Source organism: Hemiscyllium ocellatum, chromosome 7, assembly GCF_020745735.1.
Source record: "Hemiscyllium ocellatum isolate sHemOce1 chromosome 7, sHemOce1.pat.X.cur, whole genome shotgun sequence".
NCBI lineage: Eukaryota > Metazoa > Chordata > Chondrichthyes > Orectolobiformes > Hemiscylliidae > Hemiscyllium > Hemiscyllium ocellatum.
Window position 1 is genome coordinate 1,245,294 of NC_083407.1, and position 26,719 is coordinate 1,272,012.

Here is a 26,719-nt window from a genome sequence, read left to right on the forward strand (position 1 = left end):
AGGCACAAGTCAAGAATATGATGGAATATTCCCCACTTGCCTGGATGTGAGTAGCTCCAACCACACTAAAGAAGCTCGACACCATCCAGGACAAAGCAGCTGCTTGATTGGCCCCACATCCACAAACATCCCCTCCCTCCACCACCGACGCTCAGTAGCAGTAGTGTGTACCATTAACAAGATGCACTGTAGAAATTCACCAAAGATCCTCAGGCAACACCTTCCAAACCCACAACCACTTCTATCGAGAAGGACAAGGGCAGCAGATACATGGGAACGCCACCCCCTGCAAGTTCCCCTCCAAGCCCCTCACCATCCTGACTTGGAAATATATCACCGTTCCTTCAGTGTCACTGGGTCAGAATCCTGGAATTCCCTCCCTAAGGGCATTGTGGGTCTACCCACAGCACATGGACTGCAGCGGTTCAAGAAGGCAGCTCACCTCCACCTTCTCAAGGGGCAACTAGGGACGGGGAATAAATGCTGGACCCAGACAGTGATCCCCACACCCCATGAGTGATTAAAATAATGTCCGCACTCTGAGCTAACCAATCTTTTGACTGTGATAAGATGTTACTCCTAGCACCATGAGCTCTTACGTTAAGTTTTGATGTGGTTTCGTGTCATAAAGTCACAGAGTCATAGAGATGTACAGCACGGAAACAGACCCTTCGGTCCAACCCGTCCATGCCGACCAGATATCCCAACCCAATCTAGTTCCACCTGCCAGCACCCGGCCCATATCCCTCGAAACCCTTCCTATTCATATACCCATCCAAATGTCTCAAATGTTGCAATTGTACCAGCCTCCACCACATCCTCTGGCAGCTCATTTCATACACGTACCACCCTCTATATGAAAATGTTGCCCCTTAGGTCTCTTTTATATCTTTCCCCTCTCACCATAAACCTATGCCCTCCAGTTCTGGACTCCCTGACCCCAGGGAAAAGACTTTGCCTATTTATCCTATCCATGCCCCTCATAATTTTGTAAACCTCTATAAGGTCACCCCTCAGCCTCCGACGCTCCAGGGAAAACAGCCCCAGCCTGTTCAGCCTCTCCCTGTAGCTCAGATCCTCCAACCCTGGCAACATCCTTGTAAATCTTTTCTGAACCCTTTCAAGTTTCACAACATCTTTCCGATAGGAAATCGGAGTTAAAGGATAGGATTTTGGGAAATTATTTATTTGAGTAGTTAAATGTGTTTTGACTCCAGACTAACCTGTTACCTTCCTGTCTCCTCCATCTCATTTCCCCTGTTTAACCACCTCCATCTCTCACTGGCTCTAGTGCAAAAAGAGAAAGGATACACAAATTTACAGGACGAAGCTGTCAGGATCTTCCATTCTCTGCAAGAACTTGAGGCCATCTCCGATCCTATTCCCATCATCCAGGGAATCCTGCAAACCTGCCAGGACCTCAGATCGCTGCGGGATGAGGTTTACTGTCAGCTCATCAAACAAACCAGCCACATGCCTCACCCAAACAGCACTGGGAACCTTCACCACTGTCGGCTGCTCAGCTGCATGAGCTGCACCTTCCTGCCCAGCCGCACCATCCTTCGCTACCTCAAGTTCCACCTGAAGAGGTTTGTTTCACAGCTATCACCTCTTGCCCCGTTCCCCCCCCCCCCCCAACATCCCCATCCTGACACACACTCTCCATTGTCCTCCCTATACTGCCTCCCCATTCTCCACACTCCTCCATCCTCCCTCCCACCATTCCCCTCACCACCCTCTACCCATGTTCCCCGTTCCTTCCCCCACACCCCATCACCCACTGCCTGCCTACTCCTGTATCACTCCCTGACTACCTCTGTATTCTTCCACAACTCTAACTTCCCGCACTACCAGGGCGGGTGATGCACCTTGTCTCCAAACTGCTTTGATTGCATGCTAAAGCAATGTCCCAGGGAGATCTCTGGGGGAATGTCATTGGGCCAGTGTCTCTGGAAGGTTTTTCTGGGCCAGTGTCTGTTGGGGAGCAGTGTGTCTCTGGGGGAGCATCTCTCTGGGGGAGTGTGTCTCTCTGGGGAGCATGTCTCTCTGGGGGAGTGTGTCCCTCCGGGGGGAGCGTCTCTCTGGGGGGATCGTGTCACTGGGCGGTGCATCTCTCTGGGGGGGGGGGGTGTCTCTCGGGGGGGTGCATCTCTCTGCGGGGGGTGTCTCTCTGGGGAAGCGTCTCTCTGGGGGAGCATCTCTCTGGGCGGTGCATTTCTCTGGGGGGGTGTGTCTCTCTGGGGGGTGTGTCTCTCTGGGGGAGCGTCTCTCTGGGGGAGAGTTTTTCATTGGGGGAGGGTCTCTGGGACAGAGTCACTGGGGCAATTCCCTTCTCCCCCAAGGGTTGTTTGTTTCTCTCTCTGTATTGTCTGTTTTCTGAGTGATTAGCTGGGCACTGCCTGATTCCAATTCTGTTTCCCCACAGGATTAGGGAGCAGTTCCTGGGAACAGAAATTGAGAAATATGCCCACTTCATTAACGAATCTCTAAAGAAAACCAAAGTGCGGGAGTTTGTGCCGTCCCAGGAAGAGATTCAGGCATTGATTGGTCGGCAGGAGATGGTGACGACTGTTTACTGTCATGGTGGGGGAGCTTGTAAAATCACCATCAACTCACACACAACAGCGGGAGAGGTGAGTCACCATTAACCCACCAACCAATGACCACACAGCCAGTGGCTCAGCCAGTCCCGCCTGCCTGCATGTGGCCTGTAGCCTTTTATTTCCTGGATGGACATGTGTCTGTCAAAATGCTTCTGAAATGTTGCTAGTGTATCTACTTCTCTCACCTCCCTGATTCCAGGCACCGATCACCTTCATCTCCTTTAAACTTGCCCCTCTCACTTTAAACCTATCCCCCCATATATTTGACATTTCCACCCTGGGGAAGAGACCCCAACTATCCAGTCTATCCATGCCTCTCATCAATTTAGACACTTCTAACAGGTCAGCATTCAGCTCCTGACTCTTGTGAAATCCAAGTTCATTCAACCTTAGAGCTATTACACTTCAATCCATGCAACATTCTGGGAAACCGTGTTTTGCATCACTCTCCAAAGTCTTCATATCTTCCTAAACTGTGGTGGCCAGAGCTGCACAGAATACTCCAAATGTGACCAAACTAAATGTTTATAAAGCTGTAACATGAATTGCCAACTTTTATACTCAGTGCCCTGATGATGAAGGGAAGCATGCTGCGTGCCGCCTTTACCCCTTATCCACTTGTGCTGCCCCTTTCAGGGAGCTGTGGACTCTGTGTATCGATGCTCCTGAAGGGTCCTGCCGTTTACTGGATACTTTCCTCTTGTATTTGGCCTCCCATACTGCATCACCTCACACTTATCTGGATTAAACTCCATCTGCCATTCCTCCACACAACTTTTCAACTGATCTACATCCTGCTGTATCCCCACTGTCTAAAACTCCCAATTTCCAAGTCATCTGCAAACTTCGTAATCATACCACTGACATTTTCATCCACATCATTTATAAAAAATTACAAACAACAGAGCCACCCAAAACTTTCTCATACTCCCTCTACAAGTGTGTGTTATTCTCTTGATACTCCATTTTCGGGGAGGCATTATTTTCTGATACACCCTCTGAGGAAGGGTGGGGGAGATTATTCAGGGTGGGGTGATGGCTGTGACAATGAGCTGCTGGTTTCCAGGTTGTCGAGAAGTTAATCCGTGGCCTGGCGATGGAGAACAGCAGGAATATGTTCGCTCTCTTTGAACACAGTGAGGATGGTGACAAGGCGATCGAGAGCCGGGTCATTGTCGCTGATATTTTGGCGAAATTCGAGAGGTGAGAACCTGTCACTCATGGGTTCAGAATAGGGAAATATCGGCGGGCGGGGCCAGAGACAGGGAGTGACGGGGCCAGAGACAGGGAGTGGCGGGGTTCAGAGACAGGGAGTGACGGTGTTCAGAGACAGGGAGTGACGGTGTTCAGAGACAGGGAGTGGCGGGGTTCAGAGACAGGGAGTGACGGGGTTCAGAGACAGGGAGTGACGGGGCCAGAGACAGGGAGTGACGGGGTTCAGAGACAGGGAGTGAGGGTGTTCGGAGACAGGGAGTGACGGGGCCAGAGACAGGGAGTGGCGGTGTTCAGAGACAGGGAGTGACGGGGCCAGAGACAGGGAGTGACGGGGTTCAGAGACAGGGAGTGAGGGTGTTCGGAGACAGGGAGTGACGGGGCCAGAGACAGGGAGTGACGGGGTTCAGAGACAGGGAGTGACGGGGTTCAGAGACAGGGAGTGAGGGTGTTCGGAGACAGGGAGTGGCGGGGTTCAGAGACAGGGAGTGACGGGGTTCAGAGACAGGGAGTGAGGGTGTTCGGAGACAGGGAGTGGCGGTGTTCAGAGACAGGGAGTGACGGGGCCAGAGACAGGGAGTGGCGGTGTTCAGAGACAGGGAGTGGCGGGGTTCAGAGACAGGGAGTGACGGGGCCAGAGACAGGGAGTGGCGGTGTTCAGAGACAGGGAGTGAGGGTGTTCGGAGACAGGGAGTGACGGGGCCAGAGACAGGGAGTGAGGGTGTTCGGAGACAGAGACAGGGAGTGACGGGGCCAGAGACAGGGAGTGAGGGTGTTCGGAGACAGAGACAGGGAGTGACGGGGCCAGAGACAGGGAGTAGTGGGGGGGGGGGTCAAAGACAGGGAGAGAGGGGGTCAGAGACAGGGAGTGACGAGGTCCAGAGACAGGGAGTGACGGGGGTCAGAGATGGGGGATGACGGGGTCAGAGACGGTGAGAGAGGGTCAGAGACAGGGGGTGGTGGGTCAGCAGGGCTTGGGAATGGAGAAGGACTCAGTGCTCATGGTACTGGGGTGATGAGAGTTAGTGGGAGGGGATAATGGAATTTTTTTTCTTGGGATGTGGGTTCACTGGCTGGGCCAACATTTGGGGCCACTCCTAACTGCCCTTGAACAGATTGCCTTCCTCAGCCATTTCAGAGGGCAAAGTTAGAAATCACACGACACCAGGTTATAATTCAACAGGTTTATTTAAAACCTGAAGCTCTCGGAGCGCTGCCCCTTTGTCGGGTTATTTCACTTGTAATTTCTAATAAACCTGTTGGACTATAACCTGGTGTCGTGTGACTTCTGACTCTATTCACACATTCCCGTCCAACCCCGGCACCTCCACATCATTTCAGGGAGCAATCAACCACATCACTGTGGAAACAAAAACTGACTGATGGAGAAACCTAACAGGACTGGCAGAGTTCAGAGAGAGGAACAGTATGGCTCATCTTCAAATTTACTGTGGGTCTGGAGTCACATGTAGGCCAGACTGGGTAAGGATGTCCTTTCTCAAGGACTTTGTAAATAGGATGGATATTGTGCAACAATTTGATTCTTTCTGGTCTTTATCCAGAAAGTGAGACATGCTTTTAAATGCAACCAGTTGCTGTGGTAGGGTTTAAATCCATGTGCTCAAATCATTGACCTGGAGCTCTGAATCACAAGTCTAATATCACGATCACTACACCAAGGTCTACTCTGAGTGAGTGAGGGTGAGAGTGGTGCCCCTCCTGTGTAACGGCCCTGTGCCCCTCCTGTGTAATGGTCGTGTGCCCCTCCTGTGTAACGGCCCTGTGCCCCTCCTGTGTAATGCCCCTGTGCCCCTCCTGTGTAATGGTCGTGTGCCCCTCCTGTGTAACGGCCCTGTGCCCCTCCTGTGTAATGGTCGTGTGCCCCTCCTGTGTAATGCCCCTGTGCCCCTCCTGTGTAATGCCCCTGTGCCCCTCCTGTGTAACGGCCCTGTGCCCCTCCTGTGTAATGGTCGTGTGCCCCTCCTGTGTAACGGCCCTGTGCCCCTCCTGTGTAATGCCCCTGTGCCCCTCCTGTGTAATGGTCGTGTGCCCCTCCTGTGTAACGGCCCTGTGCCCCTCCTGTGTAATGGTCGTGTGCCCCTCCTGTGTAACGGCCCTGTGCCCTTCCTGTGTAATGCCCCTGTGCCCCTCCTGTGTAATGCCCCTGTGCCCCTCCTGTGTAACAGCCCTGTGCCCCTCCTGTGTAACGGTCCTGTGCCCCTCCTGTGTAACGGCCCTGTGCCCCTCCTGTGTAACGGTCCTGTGCCCCTCCTGTGTAACGGCCCTGTGCCCTTCCTGTGTAATGCCCCTGTGCCCCTCCTGTGTAACGGCCCTGTGCCCCTCCTGTGTAACGGCCCTGTGCCCTTCCTGTGTAACGGTCCTGTGCCCCTCCTGTGTAATGCCCCTGTGCCCCTCCTGTGTAATGCCCCTGTGCCCCTCCTGTGTAATGGTCGTGTGCCCTTCCTGTGTAACAGCCCTGTGCCCTTCCTGTGTAATGGCCCTGTGCCCCTCCTGTGTAATGCCCCTGTGCCCCTCCTGTGTAACAGCCCTGTGCCCCTCCTGTGTAATGGTCGTGTGCCCCTCCTGTGTAACGGCCCTGTGCCCCTCCTGTGTAATGCCCCTGTGCCCCTCCTGTGTAACGGTCGTGTGCCCCTCCTGTGTAACAGCCCTGTGCCCTTCCTGTGTAATGGTCCTGTGCCCTTCCTGTGTAACGGTCCTGTGCCCCTACTACGTAACGTCACTGTGCTCTGTGCCCTGCAGGCTGGAACTCGGTGCTGAGGGCGGCCCCAGGCTCTCTGGTCTCTACTTCAAGCTCTACTGCTTCCTGGATGTGGAGAATGTGGCGAAGAATGGTGTGGAGTTTGCCTTCATGTTTGAACAGGTACGTGGTACAGGGTATTAAAGAGTAAGTTAGTAACGAGCTAGTGATAAGCGTGTGAAGCAAGGAGCTTCACCAAGGGAACTCTCTACCCTGGACCACGGGCTGTACGGTGGCTCAGTGGTTAGCACTGCTGCCCCACAGCACCAACGACCTAAGTTCAATTCCTGCCATGGGTGACTGTCTGTGGTGAGTTTGCACATAGAGTCACAGAGATGTACAGCATGGAAACAGACCCTTCGGTCCAACCCGTCCATGCCGACCAGATATCCCAACCCAATCTAGTCCCACCTGCCAGCAACCAGCCCATATCCCTCCAAACCCTTTCTATTCATAAACTCATCCAGATGCCTCTTAAATGTTGCAATTGTACCAGCCTCCACCACTTCCTTTGGCAGCTCATTCCATACACGTACCACCCTCTGCGTGAAAAAGTTGTCCCTTAGATCTTGTTTAAGTCTTTCCCCTCTCACACTAATCCTACATCCTCTAATTCTGGACTCACTCACCCCAGGTAAAAGACTTTGTCTATTTACCCTATCCATGCTCCTCATACTTTTGTAAACCTCTCTACGGTCACCCCTCAGTCTCCGACGCTCCAGGGGAAATAGTCTCAGACTGTTCAACTTCTCCCTGCAGCTCAAATCCTCCTATCCTGGCAACATCCTTGTAAATCTTTTCTGAACCCTTTCAAGTTTCACAACATCTTTCCGATAGGAAGGAGACCAGAATTGCACGCAATATTCCAACAGCGGCCTAACCAATGTCCTGTACAGCTGCAACATGACCCTCCCAACTCCTGTACTCAATACTCTGACCAATAAAGGAAAGCATTACAAACGCCTCCTTCACTATCCTATCGTCCTGCGACTCCACTTTCAAGGAGCTATGAACCTGCACTCCAAGGTCTCTTTATTCAGCAACACTCCCTAGGACCTTACCATTAAGTGTATAAGTCCTGTTAAGATTTGCTTTCCCAAAATGCAGCACCTCGCATTTATCTGAATTAAACTCCATCTGCCACTTCTCTGCCCTTTGGCCCATCTGGTCAAGATCGTCAAGATCCCGCTGTAATCTGAGGTAACCCTCTTCACTGACCACTACACCTCGTTGTGAAACTTGAAAGGGTTCAGAAAAGATTTACAAGGATGTTGCCAGGGTTGGAGGCCCAAGCCACAGGGAGAGGCCGTGTTAGGTTTTACAAACTGGAGCAGAGACCCCACTCCCCAGACCCCGAGAAGCAGTAGCCTCCAACCATGTGGGCGGCGCGGTGGCTCAATGATTAGCACTGCTGCCTCACAGCGCCAGGAAGACATAGGAGTGGAAGTAAGGCCATTCGGCCCATCGAGTCCACTCTGCCATTCAATCATGGCTGATGGGCATTTCAACTCCACTTACCAGCGTTCTCCCCGTAGCCCTTAATTCCTCGAGACAACAAGAATCTATCAATCTCTGCCTTGAAGACATTTAGCGTCCCGGCCTCCACTGCACCCTGTGGCAATGAATTCCACAGGCCCACCACTCTCTGGCTGAAGAAATGTCTCCGCATTTCTGTTCTGAATTGACCCCCTCTAATTCAGGCGGGTCCTAGTCTCCCCACCTAATGGAAATAATTTCTTAACGTCCACCCTTTCCAAGCCATGTATTATCTTGTACGTCTCTATTAAGTCTCCCCTTAACCTTCTAAACTCCAATGAATACAATCCCAGGATCCTCAGCTGTTCCTCGTATGTAAGACCAACCATTCCAGGGATCATTGTGTGAATCTCCGCTGGACACGCTCCAGTGCCAGTGTGTCCTTCCTGAGGTGTGGGGACCAAAACTGGACACAGTACTCCAAATGGGGCCTAACCAGAGCTTTATAAAGTCTCAGTAGCACATCGCTGCTTTTATATTCCAACCCTCTTGAGATAAATAATTCCCGCCTCGGGCGACTGACTGTGTGGAGTTTGCACATTCTCCCCGTGTCTGCGTGGGTTTCCTCCGGGTGCTCCGGTTTCCTCCCACAGTCCAAAAATGTGCAGGTCAGGTGAATTCGCCATGCTAAATTGTCCGTAGTGTTAGGTGCAGGGGTAAATGTAGGGGAATGGATCTGGGTGGGTTGCGCTTTGGTGGGTCGATGTGGACTTGTTGGGCCGAAGGACCTGTTTCCACACTGTAAGTAATCTAATCTAATCATACAGTACCACAGAATTGTTACGTTTTAGCAGGCCATTCAGCCTATTGTGTTTGCACCAGCTCTCTGAATATTTTAACTTAGTGCCAATCTCCCCTTATAACCCTGCACATTGTTTCTATTTAAATAAGATTTCACTCCTGTTCTTCTCCTGTTACATTCCACCAAGAACCAGGAAGCCAAAATGTTCCACACCAGCAGGAGCTTTGTCAAGGAGGTATTCACTGTGTCGTCAGCAGGTTACACTGAGCAGTTTCCCTCGAAACAGCATCATCACGAGGTCAGACTCTTAAAGTGACAGTCCACCATACTTACCAAATACACAACATCTCCCCCACATTACATCAGAGGCTTCTTTATGTAAACAATCACCATATTTATAATCATGTATAAAATAATGATTAGGAGAAAGTGAGGACTGCAGATGCTGGAGATCAGAGCTGAAAATGTGTTGCTGGAAAAGCGCAGCAGGTCAGGCAGCATCCAAGGAGCAGGAGAATTGACGTTTCGGGCATGAGCCCTTCTTCAGGAATGAGGAGGGTGTGCCAAGCAGGCTAAGATAAAAGGCAGGGAAGAGGGACTTGGGGGAGGGGTGTTGGGAATGTGATAGGTGGAAGGAGGTTAAGGTGAGGGTGATAGGCCGGAGTGGGGTTGGGGACGGAGAGGTCAGGAAGAAGATTGCAGGTCAAGAAGGCGGTGCCGAGTCCGAGGGTTGGGACTGAGACAAGGTGGGGGGAGGGGAAATGAGGAAGCTGGAGAAATCTGCATTCATCCCGTGTGGTTGAAGGGTTCCTAGGCGGAAGATGAGGCGCTCTTCCTCCAGACATTGTGTTGCCGTGGTCTGGCGATGGAGGAGTGGGAGGGGGAGTTAAAGTGTTCAGCCACAGGGCGGTTGGGTTGGTTGGTGCGGGTGTCCCAGAGGTGTTCTCTGAAACGTTCTGCAAGTAGACGGCCTGTCTCCCCAGTGTAGAGGAGGCCACATCGGGTGCAGCAGAGGCAGTAAATGATGTGTATAGAGGTGCAGGTGAATTTGTGATGGATATGGAAGGATCCCTTGGGGTCTTGGAGGGAGGTGTGGGCACAAGTTTTGCATTTCTTGCGGTTGCAGGGGAAGGTGCCGGGATCATGCTGTTGTTGTCTTTTCCTGAGATGACAATCAGAGGATCAACAATGTTGTGGCATTATCCACTGAGGTACTGTCTCTCTCAGATGTTTCAGTTACTGTTCTGTTCTCAAGTATATCTAAGTCTCTATTGGCACAGTTATTTGTGGATCTTCAATTAAACATAGAAACATAGAAGATAGGAGCAAGAGGAGGCCATTCAACCCATTGCTTTGTCATTCAATATGATTATGGCTGATCATTGAGCTTAATACCCTAAATCCATCCTTGCCCCATTTCCCTTGACCCCTTTAGCCAGAAGAGCTAGTGGACAGCGAAGAGGGTTACCTCAGGATCTGGATCAGATGGGCCAATGGGCTGAGAAGTGGCAGATGGAGTTTAATTCAGATAAATGTGAGGTGCTGCATTTTGGGAAAGCAAATCTTAGCAGGACTTATACACTTAATGGTAAGGTCCTAGGGAGTGTTGCTGAACAAAGAGACCTTGGAGTGCAGGTTCATAGCTCCTTGAAAGTTGAGTTGCAGGTAGATAGGATAGTGAAGAAGGTGTTTGGTATGCTTTCCTTTATTGGTCAGAGTATTGAGTACAGGTGTTGGGAGGTCATGTTGTGACTGTACAGGACATTGGTTAGGCCACTGTTGGAATATTGCGTGCAATTCTGGTCTCCTTCCTATTGGAAAGATGTTGTGAAACTTGAAAGGGTTCAGAAAAAGATTTACAAGGATGAGCTATAGGGAGAGGCTGAACAGGCTGGGGCTATTTTCCCTGGAGCGTTGGAGGCTGAGGGGTGACCTTAGAGAGGTTTACAAAATTATGAGGGGCATGGATAGGTATGGGGGCATGGATAGGGTAAATAGACAAAGTCATTTCCCTGGGTTCGGGGAATCCAGAACTAGAGGGCATAGGTTTAGGGTGAGAGGGGAAAGATATAAAAGAGACCTAAGGGACAACTTTTTCACGCAGAGGGTGGTACGTATATGGAATGAGCTGCCAGAGGATTTGGTGGAGGCTGGTACAATTGCAACATTTAAGAGGCATTTGGATGGGTATAGGAATAGGAAGAGTTTGGAGGGATATGGGCCGGGTGCTAGCAGGTGGAACTAGATTGGATTGGGATATCTGGTCGGCATGGACAGGTTGGACCGAAGGGTCTGTTTCTGTGCTGTACATCTCTATGACTCTACTTCCTAGAAAAAAAAGGTTTTGCCCCAACCACATACAGGCCTAAATTGCTCAATCTCTCCTTACAAGATATGCCTTTCATCTCTGGACTTTTACAGATTCTACATCATCTCCTTGCTCTTGTACTCTACATTTCTATTATTAAAGCCAAGGGCACTATCTGCTTTATTTACTCCAACAATTGCTGTTTTTGTTTCAGATCTTCAGCATCCACAGTTTGTTTTAATTTAAAGTTTAACTCTTGCTACATCTTTTCCAGGTTTTCCCATCTTGATGAAGTTCTGCTCCTCTCTGCAAAAGGAATTCTGTTCTTTCTTTCTTCTATTTCAAAACAGCACTATGGTCCAGGCAAACATTTCTGTCTCCAGCCTGCAAGAGTACTCAACGCAAGGTCCTCATCTTCCACTTGGGCACCCTGCAGCCTTGAGTACTTAATATTGAGTTCAATAACTTTACAGTCGTAACAACTTCTCCCTGTCCTTGCCAACACCTCAGGCCCTGTGTTGACCAGGGCTGCTTTCAGCACAGTTAGCCCATCTTCACCTACTCATTATCCCTGTTATCAGCTTTTCTCCTTTCCTGGCTTCCTATCAACCGCCCCTTTGTCTGAATCACTTCCTTCCTCTCTCTCTGGGCTCTGTCGCCACATACCCACTTTGTTTTTAATTCACTCATGGGACATGAGTGGCTGGGTCTGGCTGGGCCCCTGCCCCTTGAGAAGGTGGTGGTTAGCTCCCTTCTTGAACTGCTGCAGTCCATGTGCTATCACCCACAATGCTATTGGGGAGGAGAGGGAGGAGGGTGGTGGAATTCCAGGATTGACCCAGTGACACTGAAGAAACAGCTCTTTTGTCCAGGTTTGAACCTAGGTGGTAATGAGGTCAGGAGCTGAGTGGCCCTTGGGGAGCCCAAACTGGGCATCAATTTGCAGGTTATTGCTGAGCAGGTACTGTTTGACAGCACTGTGGATGACACCTTCCATCACTTTACTGATGATGGAGAGGAGACTAATGGGGCAGTAACTGGCCGGGTTGGATTTGTCCTGCTTCTTTTGTATCCAAAAATGTGCAGGTCAGGTGAATTGGCCATGCTAAATTGCCCACAGTGTTAGGTGCATTAGTCAGGGGTAAATATAGGGTAGGAGAGTGGGTCTGGGGGGTGTTGCTCTTCGGAGGGTCGGTGTGGACTTGTTGGGCCCAAGGGTCTGTTTCCATACTGTAGAGTATCTTATCTATTAAATCAGGATACACTAGGGCAATATATTTTCAAGTCAGAATAGTGAGTGGTTTGGAAGGGAACATACAGGTGGTGGTGTTCCCATCTATCTGATGGGAAGTGGTCATGGATCTTTGGTGAATTTCTGCAGTCCATCTTGGAGATAGTACACACAGCTGCTACTGAGCATCAGTAGTGAAGAAAGTGGATGCTTGTGGGAGTGGTGCCAATCAAGTAGATTGCTTTGTCCTGGATGGTTTCAAGCAGCTTGTTGGAGCTGTACCCAGGCAAGTGGGAAGTATTCCATCACACTCCAGACTTGGGCCTTCTGGAACCAAGGGACACAACCTCAGGCGATAGGATAGACCATACTGGATTGAGATGAGGAAATATTTCACCACTCAAAGGGTGGTGACTCTATGGAATTCTCAACCAAAGAAAGTTGCAGAGACTACATCACTGAGTATATATTTAAAAATGGGATTATTAATTTTTTAGACATTAAAAGCATCAAAGGCAATGGAGAGAAAGTAGTGTTGAGACTGAGCCATACAGCACAGAAACAGGCTTCTCAGCTTAACTCATCCATACCGACCCGGTTCCCAAACTGAACTAGTCCCTGTGTTTGGCCCATATCCCCGTCAGCATTTCCTATCCATGCACCTCTCAAATGTCTTTTAAATGTTGTAATTGTATCAGCCTGTACATATTCCTCTGGCAACTCATTCCATGTATGCACCACCCTCTGTGTGTAAGAAAGTTGTCCCTTAAGTCCCTTTTAAATCTTGCCCCTCTCACTGAAACCTATGCCCTCTAGCTTTGGACTCTCCTGCCCTGGGAAAAAAGACCATGCCTATTCATCCTGTTAATGCCCATCATGATTTTTTTAAACCTCTGTAATATCATCTCTCAACCTCCTACAATCCAGTGGGAAAAAGTCCCAGCCCATTTAGCCACTCCCTAAACCTAAACCCTCCAATCACAGGAACATCCTTGTAAAGCTTTTTGGAACCCTTTCCAGTTTAATAACATCCTTTGTATAGCAGGGTGACCAGACTTGTACACAGTACTCCCAAATGTGGCCATGATTCTACTGAATGGTGCAAAAAGCTTGAAGGGCCGAATGGCATACTTCTGCTCCTGGTTTCCATGTTTTTCTGTAAAGGGTTTGGGGATAGTGTTAATCAAAGGCATTTAAATGTTCGATCAGCTGGACAAACATAAGCATGGAAACCCATGTCTATGCTAACCCGACAAACACCAAACTAACACCAATCCCATTTCCCTGTCCCTGGTCCACAGCTGACGGTGCCCTGGTGTTTTAAGAGCTCATCCCGATGGGTCTTCAATGTTGGGAGAGTCCCTGCCCCCATCACCCTCTCAGGCAGCACCTTCTATATGTCTATCACCCTCGGTGAAAATATATTATTTCTCAGATCTCCTCTGAACCACTTGCTCGTCACCTGAAACTTACACCCTCTGATCTTAAGCATGTCTGCCATGGGGAAAAGATTCTCACAATCTACCCCATCTGTGCCTCTCAGAATTGTGTATACCTCAATCAGATCCACCCCCCCTCACCACCTCCCCCACCCCAGTCTATCCGGTCTCTCAGTGTGGCGCTGGAAAAGCACAGCAGGTCAGGCAGCATCCAAGGAGCAGGAGAATCAACATTTCAGGATATGCCCTTCATCAGGAAGGGCTTATGCTCGAAACATCAATTCTCCTGTTCCTCGGATACTGCCTGACCTGCTGTGCTTTTCCAGCGCCACACTCTCTACTCTGATCTCCAGCATCTGCAGTCCTCACTTTCTTCTATCCAGTCTCTCCTCATAACTGAGACTTTCCATCCCAGGTAACATCCTGGTGAATCTCCCTCTGCACCCTCTCTAATGCAATCACATCCTTCCTATAGTGTGGGGACCAGAACTGTTCACAGTATTCCAGCTGTGGCCTAATCAATGTTTTATAAAATTGCAACAGACTTCCTTGCTCCTATATTCTATGCCCTGGCTAATGAAGACAAGGATCTGCATGCCCTTTATGCCACTATGTCTACCTATGACTGACACCCTCAAGGATCTATGGACTCATGCACCAAGGTCTCTTTGTTCCTCACTACTCCCTTGGAACCTACCATTCATTGTGTAAATCCTTCCCTTATTAGGCCTCACACAAAGTATCACCTTGCACTTATCGAGATTAAATTCCATCTGCCATTGCTCTGCTCAATATACCAGCTGACCAATATCAGACTGTAGCCTGAGACCATTCTCCTCTCTATCAATAACATCACCAATTTTCATGTCATCTGCAAACTTACTAATTATACTTCCTACATTCACACCCAAGTCATTAACGTACCTAACAATCAGCAATGGTCCCAGCACCGATCCTAGTGGTCACCATTTCCAAGCACAAAAACAACCCTGTACCATCACCCTTTGCCTCCTGTTTGTCAGTCAATTTTAGATTCAGTTTGACAACTTGCCTTGGATCCCAATGGCTCTTACCTTTTGGACCATCCTTCCATGTGAGACCTTGTTATTGGCCTTAGTGAAACTCGTGTAAACTACATCAACTGCACTATCCTCATCAATATATTAGTCACCTTTAAAAAAAAACTAGTGTTAAATGATTTGGATAAGATCTCCTACCAACAAAGCTTTGCTGACTATGCCTGATCAATCCCTGTCTTTCCAAGTATTGATTAATCCTATCCCTCAGAGTCTTTTCCCACAATTTCCTATCACTAACTTCAAACTAACTGCTCTGTGACTACTCCCTGCTGCCCGTTTTGAAGAAAGGAACCACCTTAGCTATCCTCCAGTAATCTGGTGCTTCACCTGTGGCCAGTGAGGTATTAAATATGTCCACCAGGACTCCAGCAATCTCCTCCCTCATCTTCCACTGCAGTCTGGGGATATATATCATCAGACCCTGGGGATTTATGCACCTTTATGTCCAATAAAATTTGTAATACCATCTTCCCAACAGCTACAGTGACTTTCTGTTTTGTGAATAGAGATGAGAATATAATTTAAGACTTCACCCACGTCCATGCACAGGCTCTATGCACAGGTTCCCCTTTAGTCTTTGATAGGTCCCACTGTTACCCTTGTAATCCTCTTACTCTTAACATAATTATAAAGTGCCTTGTGTTTTCCTTAATCTTATCGTCTAAAATATTTTGTAGCCCCTCTTTGCCTTCTTAATTTCTTTTCTAAGCAACTTCCCCAATTAATGATCATGTTAAATGTCAGAACAGGCTCGATGGGTTGTATGGCCGTCTCCTGTTCCTGTTCAGCACGGGTTGGTACTTGCGACTTCAATGTTGTGGCCATTTCAGAGACACAGAGCAAGGACAGATATGGTTTTTGCAGGTTTTGGGGTTTAGATGTTTCAGTCAGAAGAGATAAGATGGTAAAAGAGGGGGAGGTGTTAATCAAGGACAGTATTACGGTGGCAGAAAGGATGTTGATGACCCATCTACTGAGGTAGTATGGGCTGAGGTTACAACCAGGAAAGGAGAGGTCACCCATTTGGGAGTTTTCTATAGGCCTTTGAAATGTTCCAGAGATGAATAGGAAAGGATAGCAAAGATGATTCTGGATAGGAGCGAGAGTAACAGGGTAGTTGTTATGGAGGACTTTAACTTTCCAAATATTGACTGGAAATACTATAGTTTGAGTACTATAGATGGGTCAGTTTTTGTCCAATGTGCACAGAAGGGTTTCCTGACACAGTATGTAGACAGACCAACAAGGGCAAGGCTACATTGGATTTGGTACTGGGTAATGAACCTGGCCAGGTGTTAGATTTGGAGGGAGGTGAGCACTTTGATGATAGCAACCACAATTTGGTTACATTTACTTGAGTGATGGAAAAGGACAGATATATATGCAGGGCAAGAGTTAGCTGGGGAAAAGGCGATTAGGCAAGATTTAGGATGTGTAGGATAAGGAAGGCATCTGCAGGGGATGGGCACAATTGAAATGTGGAAGTTGTTCAAGGATCAGCTACTGCGTGTCCTTGTAAAGTATGTACCGGTAGGCAGAGAGGAAATGATTGAGCGAGGGAGCCGTGGTTTACTAAAAAAGTTAAATCTCTTGTTAAGAGGAAGAAGAAGGCTTATGTTAGGATGACACAACACCAGGTTATAGTCCAACAGGTTCAATTGGAAGTACACTAGCTTTCGGAGCGCCGCTCCTTCATCAGGTGATAGTGGAGGACACAATTGTAAGACACAGAATTTATAGCAAAAGTTTACAGTGTGGTGTAACTGAAATTATACATTGAAAAATACCTTGATTGTCTATTGAGTATTTCATCTGTTCGAATACCATGATAGTTTCACTTCTCTCATGTGTAAATCACAAAACCTTTTTTAAAAGTTGCATTCTCAGGTTAGCTGTAACAATTGATGTTAGCTAGACAATATGTTGAAGGTGTTAGCCCCCTGTGTTCTCTGTCTATGATCTGATGTTTAGATTGATTCTAATCTAAAAAAGTGAGATAAGAGTTTTACATGAATCCATGCAGTTTTTGAGCAAAGTACAATGTAACTCTGCAAGTACAAATCCACCCCACAAAATATGTGTGTGCATGTGGGTCTTTGTGTGTGTGTGTGTGTGTGTGTCTGTCTGTCTGTCTGTCTGTCTGGGTTGGGGATTGTGAGTGAGAGAGAGAGTGTATCCTTTTTCCTTGGATGTTGATGGCTAGCAGAAGGGGACAAAGCTTTAAACTGATGGGTGATTAGATATAGGACAGATGTCAGAGATAGGTTTTTTAGATTAGATTAGACTTACGGTGTGGAAACAGGCCCTTCGGCCCAACAAGTCCACACCGACCCACCGAAGCGCAACCCACCCATACCCCTACATTTACCCCTTACCTAACACTACGGGCAATTTAGCATGGCCAATTTACCTGACCCGCACATCTTTAGACTGTGGGAGGAAACCGGAGCACCCGGAGGAAACCCACGCAGACACGGGGAGAACGTGCAAACTCCACACAGTCTGTCGCCTGAGTCGGGAATTGAACCCGGTCTCAAGCGCTGTGAGGCAGCAGTGTAACCACTGTGCCACCCCCTTTACTTAGGGTTCTTTACTCAGAGAGTGGTAAGGGCATGGAATGCCTGCCTGCAACAGTAATAGACTCACCAACTTTAAGGGCATTGAAATGGTCATTGAATATGGATGACAATGGAATAGTGTAGGTTAGATGGGCTTCAGATTGGTTCCACAGGTCAGCAAACATTGAAGGCCAAAGGGCCTGTACTGCACTGCAATGTTCTATGTTCCCAGGATAGAGTGGTATGGAGGGAAGGTCTTATGAGGAAAGGTAAACTGTGAGTGGTAGACTGGTGACGATGGGTTCCAACTGGTGCCAGTGGCACAATCTCCCATGTCGCCAGGACATCTCGGTTTGGAAGTCCCTGTGGCTCAAAGCCCATAGTAATGGTGGAGCTCCTGAAACCTCTGAGTGTGTTGTTCATCTTGCAGATTCCCCAGTTCTGTCTGCCTTTGGCTAATCCGTGTAATCAGTAATCGTCCTTGTGTTAAGGTCCATTCGAAGGCACCCCTCCCCCTCTGTGTTGGAAATCCTCATCGCAGCACCGAGTGTCTCAGGTGGACCTATGTGTTAAGGTTCGGACGCGGATGAGATTAAATGGGCTCTGCTTGATGACCAGCAAAAAGTACGAGGTGTTTCTGTGCCCTCATGCTGTTCAGTTACCATGAATGGCGAGATATTCGGAAATCCAGTCCATGTAGATGTGCTGTCGGCTGAGGTTTCCCCTGCCAGAGGAGAGTGCAAGGGGAGTATTTAGAGAACCCGGTGTGAGCGAGTCTAGTTTTTAAAAAATTCTTTATTGATCACAACAGCCCTTTATACGTCACTAACCTGCAGAAGGTCAGTGGTAGTGTCTTCACCTGAGTTAGGAGGCTCAGGTTCAAGTTCCACTTCCCTCGCAATTTGTAATATCTCTGAGAGGGTGGATTAGGAAAATATTCAGAAGGTCAGTTGTGGGAGGTAATGGTGGAATAATGTTAATTTCACCAGATTAGTATTCATGAACCCTAGACATAGCTTTCGGAGCATGTCTTCGAATCGCATTATTGTATTGAAATACATAAGGCCATTGGTAAGAGCAGGACACATAACCCTTACCATGCAGCTTGCAATGTGATACAAGTCTCTTTGTTAAAGTTATCTTGCCTGGTGTTTGGATTAGTAACCCACCAGCTGGGAAATTACTGTCTGAGCTCCAAATTGCAACATTTAAGAGGCATTTGGATGGGTATATGAATAGGAAGAGTTTGAAGGGATATGGGCCGGGTGCTGGCAGGTGGGACTTGATTGGGTTGGGATATCTGATCGGCATGGACGGTTTGGACCGAAGGGTCTGTTTCCGTGCTGTACATCTCTATGACTCTATGACAAACACCATTGCAGCAAGCTGGAGAGGGAGAGCAGGCAGCTGACTGCAAGGTAGCTATCCACTGACATGCAACAATCTCTTCCACTTTTACAGTGACTGGGGAAAATGGTCCCTTGTTCAAAACGGAGAAAGAATTAACCGACTTAACTAGATAGAACGAAGAACTGCAGATGCTGGAGATTTAAACAAAAACAGAAATTCTGAAGAGTCACCAGACTGAAAACATTAAAACTGCTTTCTGTCCACAGATGCTGCCAGAACTGTTAGAGTTTCACCATCAGTGTCTGTTTCTGTAACCTGCTTAACCCACCTTTTCCCTCCTTCCAGGCTCATGAGAGTTTACTCAGTGGACATTTCCCTGCCCCCGAGGATACTTTGCAGCTTTTAGCAGCTTTGAGACTGCAATACATTCATGGAGATTTCAACAAGGGCTCCTTGAATCTCCAAGAAGTTTATCCTGTCTCCAAGCTGAGAAACAAGATCTTGCAATCCACAAAATTCAACTCTCAGACTCTGAAGCGGAGGACCAGTTTTCTGGAGGGGACTTTGCGCTTTGGCCTTCGCACAGGCTCCGTGAAGAAGCAAAAGATGGAAGAAGAGCAAATGTTGGAGATGTGGTTGAAAGAAGAACTGTCTGCTACTCGCACAAGCATTGCTGATAAGTGGAAAAGGCTTCGGGGTATGACTCAGCAGCAAGCCATGCTGAGGTACATGGCCATTATGATGGAGTGGCCGGGCTATGGTTCCACTCTCTTTGATGTCGAGGTATGATTGCTCATCTATAATTTTTGTCTATAGGTTTTGCTTTGTCACAGAATGTGTCAGTCCCACATATCTTACTAACCCACTTCACTTTACCATCCACCTGGCGAAGGGCTATACTGAGAGTAATTGCTATCTCAGTCTTTGTCTCTCATTAAAAAGGCAAATGAAAGCTTGAGTCACACTGTTATAGAGATGTGCAGCACGGAAACTGACCCTTTGGTCCAACTTGTCCATGCTGACCAGATATCCTAAACTAATCTAGTCCCACCTGCACGTACCTGGCCCATATCCCTCCAACCCCTTCCTATTCATACACCCATCCAGATGCCTTTTAGATGTTGCAATTGTACCATCCTCCACCACTTCCTCTGGCAGCTCATTCCATACACGTACCACCCTCTGTGTGAAAAAGGTGCCCCTTAGATCTCTTTTATATCTTTCCCCTCTCACCCTAAACCTATGCCCTCTAGTTCTGGACTCCCTGACCCCAGGGAAAAGACTTTGTCTATTTAGCCTACCCATGCCTATCATGATTTTTTAGACCTCTATAAGGTCACCCCTCAGCCTCCAATGCTCCAGGGAAAACAGCCCTGCCTATTTAAACCCTGCTTATAACGCAAATCCTCCAACCCTGGTAACATCCTTATAAATCTTTTCTGAGCCCTTTCAAGTTTCACAACATCTTTCTGATAGGAAGAAACCAGAATTGCACGCATTATTCCAACAGTGGCCTAACTAATGTCCTGTACAGCTGCAACATGAACTCCCAACTCCTGTACTCAATACTCTGACCAATTAAGGAAAGCATACCAAACGTCGTCATCACTATCCTATCTACCTGCAACTCCACTTTCAAGGAGCTATGAACCTGCACTCCAAGGTCTCTTTGTTCAGCTACACTCCCTAGGACCTTACCATTAAGCGTAAAAGTCCTGCTAAGCTTTGCTTTCCCAAAATGCAGCACCTCACATTTATCTGAATTAAACTCCATCTGCCACTTCTCAGCCCATTGGCCCATCTGATCAAGATCCTGTTGTAATCTGGGATCAATGTTTGGAAACATTTTGACTGATATTACTTGATTTTGAGGAGTTTGACCATCTTTCTTTGCTTCCTCCACTTCTTTCAATCCCTCACCCTATTTCCCATTCCCTATTTACTCTCTCCCCCTCCTGTTCCCCAATTCGTGCTTTACCTCAGCCCCCTTCCCTTGTTCCCTCTCTCATGCGTAGTAACGATGTGGAGGTGCCAGTACTGGACTGGGGTGGATAAAGTCAGAAGTCACACGATACCAGTTTATAATCCAATAGGTTTATTTGAAATCACAAGATTTCGGATCACTGCTCCTTCGTCAACTGATGTTGTGTGACTTCTGACTATGGGTACTAGTGCTGTTTGAGTGGATCTTGATGCCCATTTATTGGTTCCAATGAATTAGTAAGGAAACTGCCCTCAATTAAAACATGTATCACACAAATGAGTAAAAAGAGACAATATAACCACCGCCCTATGACATTCAATGACCTCACCAGCAATGATTACCCCAGCATCAACATTCTGAGCATTAATATTTACCAGAAACTAAACTAGACTCACCCTGCATCATCGATAGTCACAGGTGAGGTGCTAGAAGACTGGAGGTTGGCTAACGTGGTGCCACTGTTTAAGAAGGGTGGTAAGGACAAGCCAGGGAACTATAGACCAGTGAGCCTGACCTCGGTGGTGGGCAAGTTGTTGGAGGGAATCCAGAGGGACAGGATGTACATGTATTTGGAAAGGCAAGGACTGATTAGGGATAGTCAACATGGTTTTGTATGTGGGAAATCATGTCTCACAAACTTAAATAGAACATAGAACAGTACAGTACAGAACAGGCCCTTCAGCCCACAATGTTGTGCCGACCACTGATCCTCATGTATGTACCCTCAAATTTCCGTGACTATATGCATATCCAGCAGTCTCTTAAATATCCCCAATGACCTTGCTTCCACAACTGCTGCTGGCAATGCATTCCATGCTTTCACAACTCTCTGTGTAAAGAACCCGCCTCTGACATCCCCTCTATACTTTCCTCCAACCAGCTTAAAACTATGACCCCTCGTGTTAGCCATTTATGCCCTGGGAAGTAGTCTCTGGCTATCGACTCTATCTATGCCTCTCATTATCTTGTAAACCTCTATTAGACCCCCTCTCCTCTTCTTTTTCTCCAATGAAAAAAGTCCGAGCTCAATCAACCTCTCCTCATAAGATAAGCCCTCCAGTCCAGGCAGCATCCTGGTAAACCTCCTCTGAACCCTCTCCAAATCATCCACATCTTTCCTATAATAGGGCGACCAGAACTGGAAGTAGTATTCCAAGTGCAGTCTAACCAAAGTTTTATAGAGCTGCAACAAGATCTCATGACTCTTAAACTCAATCCCCCTGTTAATAAAAGCCAAAACACCATATGCTTTCTTAACAACCCTGTCCACTTGGGTGGCCATTTTAAGGGATCTATGTACCTGCATCCCAAGATCCCTCTGTTCCTCCACACTGCCAAGAATCCTATCCTTAATCCTGTACTCAGCTTTCAAATTCGACCTTCCAAAATGCATCACCTTGCATTTATCCAGGTTGAACTCTATCTGCCACCTCTCTGAGTTTTTAGAAGAGGATTGATGAGGAAAGAACGGTGATCTTTATGGACTTCAGTAAGACATTTGACAAGGTTCCCCATGGGAGACTGATTAGCAAGATTAGATCTCACGGAATACAGGGAGAACTAGCCATTTTGGATACAGAACTGGCTCAAAGGTAGTAGACAGAGGGTGGTGGTGGAGGGTTGTTTTTCAGACTGGAGGCCTGTGACCAGTGGAGTGCCACAAGGATCGGTGCTTTGTCCACTGCTTTTTGTCATTTACATAAATGATTTGGATGTGAACATAAGAGGTACAGTTAGTAAGTTTGCAGATGACACCAAAATTGGAGGTGTAGTGGACAGCGAAGAGGGTTACCTCAGATTACAATGGAATCTTGATCAGATGGGCCAATGGGCTGAAAAGTGGCAGATGGAGTTTAATTTAGATAAAGGCGAGGTGTTGCATTTTGGGAAAGCAAATCTTAGCAGGACTTATACACTTAATGGTAAGGTCCTCAGGAGTATTGCTGAACAAAGAGACCTAGGAGTGCAGGTTCATAGCTCCCTGAAAGGGGATTCGCAGATAGATAGGATAGTGAAGAAGGCATTTGGTATGCTTTCTTTTATTGCTCAGAATATTGCGTACAGGAGTTGGGAGGTCATGTTGCGGCTGTACAAGACATTGGTTAAGCTATGTTTGGAATATTGCGTGCATTTCTGGTCTCCTTCCTATCGGAAGGATGTTGTGAAACTTGAACGGGTTCATAAAACATTACAGCGCAGTACAGGCCCTTCGGGCCTCGATGTTGCGCCGCCTTGTCATACTAATCTGAAGCCAATCCCACCTACACTATTCCATGTACATCCATATGCCTGTCCAATGATGACTTAAATGCACTTAAACTTGGCAAATCTACTATCGTTGCAGGCAAAGCATTCCATACTCTTACTACTCTCTGAGTAAAGAAACTACCTCTGACATCTGTCTTATACCTATCTCCCCTCACTTTAAAGTTGTTTCACCTCATGTTTGCCGTCACCATTCTTGGAAAAAGGCTCTCCCTGTCCACCCTATCGAACCCTCTGATTATCTTATATGTCTCTATTAAGTCACCTCTCAACCTTCTTCTCTCTAACGAGAACAGCCTCAAGGCCCTCAGCCTTTCCTTGTAAGACAAATTTCCATACCAGGCAACATCCTAGTAAATCTCCTCTGCACCCTTTCCAAAGAACTGTACAAAATACTCCAAGTGCAGCCGCACCAGGGTTTTGTACAGCTGCAGCATAACCTCCTTGTTCCGGAACTCGATCCCTCTATTAATAAAGGCCAAAACACTGTATGCCTTCTTAACAACCATGTCAACCTGGGTGGCAACTTTCAGGGATCTGTGTATAAGGACACCGAGATCTCTCTGCTCATCTGCACTCCCAAGAATCTTACCATTAGCCCAGTACTTTGCATTCCGATTACTCCGTCCAAAGTGTATCACCTCACACTTGTCCACATTAAGCTCCATTTGCCACCTCTCAGCCCAGCTCTGCATCCTATCTATGTCTCTCTGCAACCTACTACATTCTTCATCACTATCCACAACTCCACCGACCTTAGTGTCGTCCGCAAATTTACTAACCCACCCTTCTAAACCCTCATCCAGGTCATTTATAAAAATAACGAACAGCAGTGGACCCAGTACCAACTCTTGCGGTTCGCCACTAGTAACTGGACACCAAGATGAACATGTTCCATCAACTACAACCCTCTGTTTTCTTTCAGCAAGCCAATTACTGATCCAAACTGCTATGTCTCCCACAATCCCATTCCTCTGCGTTTTGTATAATAGCCTACTGTGGGGAACCTTATCTAACGCCTTGCTGAAATCCATATTCACCACATCAACCGGTTTACTCTCATCCACCTGTTGGGTCACTTTGTCAAAACTCAATAAGATTCGTTAGGCATGACCTACCCTTCACAAAACCGTGCTGACTGTCCCTGATCAGATTATTCTTTTCTAGATGGTTATAAATCCTATCTCTAATAACTTTTTCCAACACTTTACCAACAACTGAGGTGAGACTCACTGGTCTGTAATTACCAGGGTTGTCTCTACTACCCTTTTTGAACAGAAAAGATTTACAAGGATGTTGTTAGGGTTGGAGGATTTGAGCTATAGGGAGATGCTGAACAGGCTGGGGCTGTTTTCCCTGGAGGGTTGGAGACTGAGAGGTGACCTTATAGAGGTTTACAAAATCATGAGGGACATGGATAGGGTAAATAGACAAAGTCTTTTCCCTGGGGTGGGGGAGTCCAGAACTAGAGGGCATAGGTTTAGGGTGAGAGGGGAAAGAAAGAGACCTAAAGGGCAACGTTTTCACACAGAGGGTGGTACGTATATGGAATGAGCTGCCAGAGGAAGTGACGGAGGTTGGTACAATTGCAACATTTAAAAGGCAAGTGGATGAATATATGAGTAGGAAGGGTTTGGAGGGAAATGGGCTGGGTGCTGGCAAGTGGGACTAGATTGAGTTGGGATATCTGGTCGGCATGGGCGGGTTGGACTGAAGGGTCTGTTTCTGTGCTGTACATCTCTATGACTCTGTAGCTGCAGGCCAGAGGCTAGGAATACAGCAGTGAGTAACTCATCTCCTGTCTCCCCAAAGCCTGCCCATCATCTACAAGGCACAAGTCAGGAGTGTGAGGGAACACTCCCCACTTGCCTGCACGGGGGCAGCTCCAACAACACTCGAGAAGCTCGACACCATCCAGGACAAAGCAGCTGCTTGATTGGCCCCACATCCACTTTCTCAACCATCAATGCTCGGGAGCAGCAGTATGTACTATTGACAAGATGTATTGCAGAAGTTCACCAAAGATCCTTGGATAGTACCTTCCAAACCCATGACTACTTCCATCTAGGTGGACAAGCCAGCAAATATGAGAACACTATTATTGCAAGTTCCCATTCCAAGCCACTCAACATCCTGAGTTGGAAATGTTTGGTGTTTGCTCACAGTGACTGGGTCAAAATTGCAGAACTCTGTACACCACCATCACCACCACCACTACCACCACCCAGCCACACGGGCATTGTGGGTCTACCTACAGCACGTAAATGTCAGTGGTTCGGATCAGTCATGATCTTATTGAATGGTTCGAGGGGCCAAATGGCCTTTGTCTGACAGTCTAAGAAGGTAGTAACCACCCCCTTCACCTCCAGTGCAACCGGAACCAGAAATAAATGCTGGTCTCGTCAGTGCTGCCCATATCCCGTGAATGAATCAAACAAATTAGATTTGATTCCATATTGAACATTTACTAAATAAACCTAAATGTGCTAAGAATTACACTGGAAATACATTCAAGATTACCAGTCGTGGTGAGATTCATTTGTGCATGCTGGAAGCTATGGGACTCTGATCTTTATAGAACATAATCCATTACAGCGCAGTCCAGGCCCTTCGGCCCTCGATGTTGCGCCCACCTGTCATAAGAATCTGAAGCCCATCCCACCTACACTATTCCATATACGTCCATATGCTTGCCCAATGACGACTTTAATGTACTTAAACTTGGCGAATCTACTACCGTTGCAGGCAAAGCATTCCATACCCTTACTACTCTGAGTAATGGAACTACCTCTGATATCTGTCCTATATCTATCACCCCTCAATTTAAAATTATGCCCCCTCATGCTCGCCGTCACCATTCTTGGAAAAAGGCTCTCCCTGTCCACCCTGTCTAACCCTCTGATTATCTTATGTCTCTATTAAGTCACCTCTCAACCTTCTTCTCTCTAACGAGAACAGCCTCAAGTCCCTCAGCCTTTCCTCATAAGACCTTCCCTCCAGACCAGGCAACATCCTAGTAAATCTCCTCTGCACCCTTTCCAAAGCTTCCACATCCTTCTTATAATGCGGTGACCAGAACTGTACACAATACTCCAAGTGCAGCCGCACCAGGGTTTTGTACAGCTGCAGCATAACCTCATGGTTCCGGAACTCGATCCCTCTATTAATAAAAGCTAAAACACTGTATGCCTTCTTAACAACCCTGTCAACCTGGGTGGCAACTTTCAAGGATCTGTGTACCTGGACACCGAGATCTCTCTGCTCATCTACACTATCAAGAATCTTACCATTAGCCCAGTACTTTGCATTCTGGTTACTCCGACCAAAGTGAATCACTCACACTTGTCTGCATTAAACTCCATTTGCCACGTCTCAGCCCAGCTCTGCAGCTTATCTATGTCTCTGTAACCTACAACATTCTTCGTCACTATCCACAACTCCACCGACCTCAGTGTTGTCCGCAAATTTACTAACCCATCCATCTATGCCCTCATCCAGATAGTTTATAAAAATTACGAACAGCAGTGGACCCAACACCGACCCTTGCGGTACACCACTGGTAACTGGACTGCAGGATTAAAATTTCCCATCAACCACCACCCTCTGTCTTCTTTCAGCAAGCCAATTACTGATCCAAACTGTTATATCTCCCAC

General features: G+C 47.6%; 1 protein-coding gene across 1 annotated transcript in view; it reads left to right on the top strand.

Annotated features, from left to right (window-relative positions):
• The window catches only part of LOC132817680 (unconventional myosin-X-like), a 241,470-nt gene that overhangs the window by 202,396 nt on the left and 12,355 nt on the right, over positions 1–26,719 (top strand). The window contains exons 35-39 of the mRNA XM_060828179.1: positions 1,292–1,589; positions 2,426–2,633; positions 3,670–3,806; positions 6,576–6,696; positions 19,162–19,599. Coding sequence (XP_060684162.1) covers positions 1,292–1,589; positions 2,426–2,633; positions 3,670–3,806; positions 6,576–6,696; positions 19,162–19,599 — 1,202 coding nt within the window. The remainder of the gene's footprint in view (positions 1–1,291; positions 1,590–2,425; positions 2,634–3,669; positions 3,807–6,575; positions 6,697–19,161; positions 19,600–26,719) is intronic.